The sequence below is a fragment of the Rhinopithecus bieti genome, unplaced genomic scaffold (genome assembly GCF_001698545.2).
Source record: "Rhinopithecus bieti isolate Rb0 unplaced genomic scaffold, ASM169854v2 scaffold_22522, whole genome shotgun sequence".
NCBI classification, from domain to species: Eukaryota; Metazoa; Chordata; class Mammalia; order Primates; family Cercopithecidae; genus Rhinopithecus; species Rhinopithecus bieti.
This window is the reverse complement of record NW_016811454.1, coordinates 1,354,656-1,359,342: the sequence shown is the minus strand read 5'-3', so window position 1 is coordinate 1,359,342 and position 4,687 is coordinate 1,354,656. Positions and strand designations below refer to the sequence as shown.

The 4,687-nt window shown below is 40.6% G+C and overlaps 1 protein-coding gene across 7 annotated transcripts in view; it reads right to left on the bottom strand.

Annotated features, from left to right (window-relative positions):
• Window positions 1-735: 735 nt before the first annotated feature.
• CMKLR2 (chemerin chemokine-like receptor 2) overlaps window positions 736-4,687 on the bottom strand; it is a 52,875-nt gene continuing 48,923 nt past the window's right edge. For 6 of the 7 annotated variants that reach the window (XM_017893905.1, XM_017893902.1, XM_017893901.1 and 3 more), the window contains one exon: window positions 736-2,672. In XM_017893905.1, coding sequence (XP_017749394.1) covers window positions 1,577-2,644 — 1,068 coding nt within the window. In that variant the 5' untranslated portion in view covers window positions 2,645-2,672 and the 3' untranslated portion in view covers window positions 736-1,576. Of the gene's footprint in view, window positions 2,673-3,367; window positions 3,454-4,687 lie in introns of those variants that run through there. The other variant, XM_017893903.1, reaches the window with a different exon arrangement.

The window sequence follows — 4,687 nt, the reverse complement described above, 5'->3', positions numbered from 1 at the left end:
CATTGGTAGGTACCTGATACACAGAATTTTCTGAAAGCATTTCTGTTTATAATGATACTGTAGAGGATTAAAGATGAGTGCAATTTTTTTTTTTTTTTTTTTTTTTGACATTCTTCCTGTTGAGAGGTGGGGATCTGTGTCTCTTCCTCTTAAACCTGAGATGGTCTATGCCTGCTTTGACCAATACAATACAGTAGAAGTAATACTGTACCTGTACCAGTCATAGCCTTTAAGAGGACTAGAAATGTCCACCTTGGCCTCTTGGAGCCCTGAATTGCCACATAAGAAGCCTGGCTACCCTGAAGTGCCATGGTGGAATAGCTGTGTCGGAAGGGGAGAGGGAGGGAGTGAAGGGGATGTCTTAGGCAGCTGCCAGCTGTGATTTGCATCATCTCAGTCCAGCTGATGCTCCAGATATTGCAAAGCAGAGAGAGATGAACCTCCCTTCTGACTTCTTTGAATTCCTGACCCTCAGAATTGTGAGAATAATATCACAAGTATAAATTGTTTTAAGAACTAGGGTTGGGAGGAGTTTATTAATCATCGTTAGTTAACTGGGTTTTTGGAGTGTAGCGACAGTATCTGTGGACACCGTCTCAGGAACATGAGCTGTCATATCCCCTCCTCTTCCACTTCCCATTGCAACCAATAAAGGCTGTTCCTACTATAAAAAACAAAGAGAGAGAGAGAGGGAGAAAGAAGAAAAAAATTCCAAATCATTAACTAAAACAGATGTTTTAAGATCACCAACAATTACTTTAATTCATAAATGTGTATACATAGATTACATAAAGAAATTAAGTACACATGTTGCATTTTAAAATGTGTCTAGTAGGTTATTTGTACAAAATTAAAATGAATTTAAGAAAACATTGTAATGTTTTAAAAATTAATCATATATTTATTTATTTTTGAGACAGAGTTTTGTTCTTGTTGCCCAGGCTAGAGTGCAGTGGTATGATATCAGCTGACCACAACCTCTGTCTCCCAGGTTCAAGTGATTCTCCTGCCTCAGCCTCCTGAGTAGCTGGGATTACAGGCATGTGCCACCATGACCGGCTAATTTTGTATTTTTAGTAGAGACGGGGTTTCTCCATGTTGGTCAGGCTGGTCTCAAACTCCCAACCTCAGGTGATCTGCCCGCCTTGGCCTCCCAAAGTGCTGAGATTACAGGTGTGAGCCACCGTGCCCAGCCAATCATATATTCAGTATTAAGACTTAAGGCTTTAGAAAAGTTATTATTTAAAAAATAACTGATATTGCTTCAAAAGTGATTAATTCACCATGGTATAATTAGCAAGAATGATACATTTCATTTAAGTTGCAGAAAATATTATGTGGATCCTTCCTAAGTATTTTCAGTTTTTAAAAAATTTTTATTGCCACATCACAAGGAATCAAGAGGATCCTTCCTAAGTTTCATATCCGCACAAAAATGTGATGCCTATATAGTCACCAGAAACAATAACAATAAAAGTAGAGTCAGCTCTCTATCTTGGAAACAATTTTAATCTGAAAGCATCAGTCAGAGGACCCACATAAAAAGCCATATACTGATTTGTGGAAAAGTAATAACTTATTGGGCTGTTTCCAGGAGACACAGATTCTTGGTTTCTGAGTTCCTGAGCTGTTCACTCACTGTGCCAGAACAGCCGACTTCCCACAGTGTGTACTTGAGTATCTCAGCAACTGAGGACCGGAAGCGAGCTTGGAACTTCTTACTAATTAGGACATAAAGGATGGGGTTCAAGCAACTATTGAGGAATGCCAAACCAGTGGAGAGAGGGATTCCAGCCTGCATCACGTGGTGGGAATAGCTATTGTGGTGAATGGTGAGCTCCCAAATGCTAAACAGGTGATAAGGAGTCCAGCAAACCACAAAGGCCACAACCACAACCAGAATTGTCCAGAAATGCCTACTGGAAATCAGGATGCTTCGCTTCTTCACCTTGAAGATGAGACACAAGTAGCAAATACTCATTGTTAGCAAAGGGAAGAGATAGCCAACAATAAATTTCACCCAGGTCAGAACATGGTGCCTGATCAAAGTGAGGTCAGGATCATGCTTCTGAAAATTGTTATAGCAAAGAGTATGATTATTGAACTCCACAGTGTCCCGGAAGTATAGGGCGGGACCGCCAATTAGAGATGCCAAAAGCCAGATGAATATAATGACAATCAGAGAGTTCTTGAGGGTTCGATGCCGATGAGATAAGACAGGATGGATCAAGTGGATATAGTGGTCCAGGCTGATTACCGTCAGGAAAAAAACACTGGCAAACATGTTCAACTGGGCAGTGAAGGAATTGGCTTTGCACAGCCAGATGCCAAAGGGCCAGTGGAAATTCATGACCACATATGAGATGTACAGGGGCAGGAAGAGAAGAAAAATGAAATCTGCAATGGCTAGATTGAGGAACCACAGAGTGGTGACTGTCTTCTTCCACTTGAACCCCGTGAACCAAATAACAATGGCATTTCCTGGAATTCCCAGAACAAAAGATAAACAATATAACACCAGGGAGACCCAGTGAACAACTCCCAGCTGGACTTTTTCCTCCAAATCAGACTCCAGAGAGTAATAGTCTAGGGCATAGGAATAGTTTTCAAATTCTTCAAATAATGTTTCCTCCAAATCTTCCATGACCTTGCTAAATGGAGAATGAAGAAATCTGTAGAAGCAAATTTAAAAAGAAAGAAAAAAAATTTTTTAAAGGAAAATAAAAGGTCAGTGAATGATAAGGAACATGAAGATAAAAATATTTCAAGTTATGGACTAGACATAGTATTTTTTTTCTTTTTTTTGAGACAGGGTCTCACTCTGTTGCCCAAGCTGGAGTGCAATGGCATGATTTTGGCTCACTGCAGCCTTGACCTCCTAGGCTCAAGTGCCTCCTACCTCAGCTTCCCCAGTAACTAGGACCACAGGTGCTCACGACCATGCCCAGCCAATTTTTGAATTTTTTTAGAGACAAGGTCTCACTATGTTCCCCAGGCTGGTCTTGAACTCCTGGGCTCAAGTGATCCTCCTACCTCAGCCTCCCAAAATGCTGGGATTACAGGCATGAGCAACTATGCCCAGCAAACACAGTATATTTTTTGATAGGACTTGTGGTTATACTCCATATGTTCAAGTCTTGGTGAGCCTCAGTTTCACTCTGATTATCATTCTCCCAGCATGAGAGTTCATTTCTGTAAATTATTTAGTAATTGGTAAATTAAAATGACAGACTACAGTTATAATTCTTCTGTTTGTAATGCTTGTAGGGCTGACTAGAGAGAATCTAACATTCAACAAGCATTTATTAGATTCCTATATGCATTATGATTTTATGACAAATGCAAAAGAAAACAGATTAATACTTACAGAGTGATAACTTCACAATCTGTATTTCAGCCAGGCACAGCGGCTCACACCTGTAATCCCAGCACTTTGGGAGGCTGAGGCAGGGAGATCACTTGAGACCAGCCTGGAAAACATAGCAAAAACCTGTCTCTACAAAAAAAATTTTTTTTTAAACAGCCACGTCTGGTGGCTCATACTGTAGTCCCAACTCAGGAGGCTGAGGCAAGATGATTGCATGAGCCCAGGAGTTTGAGGCTGCAGTGAGCTATGATCAAGCCACTGCACTCCAGCCTGGGCAACAGAGCAGGACCCCACCTCAAAACAAAAAATTTTCCTGAAAAATCTGGATTTGTTGTTGCCCTGACTACTTAAACTCTAGATAAAGAGTTCCAACTACTTCCTAGATCAATGCACCTGCAGGTCACTGGAGATTTTGACCTGAGATTTTGCATCCAAGGATGTTTTGAGTCCATGTTTATGAAAGCAAACATAGTAATCAGAATTATATCAATATAGATGGCTTCTCATCCAAAAGGTGACTTTTGGAGTAAATTTGATTATGACCACTTAATTTCTATATTAATTTCCTACATACTGCAATTAAGTTTTATTTAAATTTTTACCTTATTAATTCTTTTCTATAATAATTTATGACAAATATTAGATTTTTTTTTTTTTGAGACAGCCTCCTGTTTTTTTGTTTTTTTGTTTTTGGGACAACCTCCTGTTACTGAGGCTGGAGTGCATGGCGTGATCTCGGCTCACTGTAGCCTCTGCTTCCTGGGCTCAAGCAATTCTCCTGCTTCAGCCTCCTGAGTAGTTGGGATTACAGATGCCTGCTACCATCCCTGGCTAATTTTTGTATTTTTAGTAGAGACAGGGTTTCACTATGTTGACCAGGCAGGTCTCAAACTCCTGATTTCAAGTGATCCACCCATCTCAGCCTCCCAAAGTGCTGGGATTACAGGTGTAAGCCAGAGTGTCTGGCCAAAGATTGTATTTATTAATCAGTTTTACTTTAATTTTTGCCCATACCAAATTTTGTCTCTTAGAATTTCTACCAAAGTAAGTTTTATTTTGTGCCCACCGCCCTGCCCTTTTTTTTTTTTTTTGAGACGGAGTTTTGCTCTTGTTGACCAAGCTGGAGTGCAATGGCGTGATCTTGGCTCACCTCAACCTCGCCTCCCAGGTTCAAGCAATTTTCCTGCCTCAGCCTCCTGAGTAGCTGGAATTACAGGCATGTGCCACCATGTCCGGCTAATTTTTGTATTTTTAGTAGAGACGCAGTTTCTCCATGTTGGTCAGGCTGGTGTCGAACTCCCAACTTCAGGTGATTCGCCC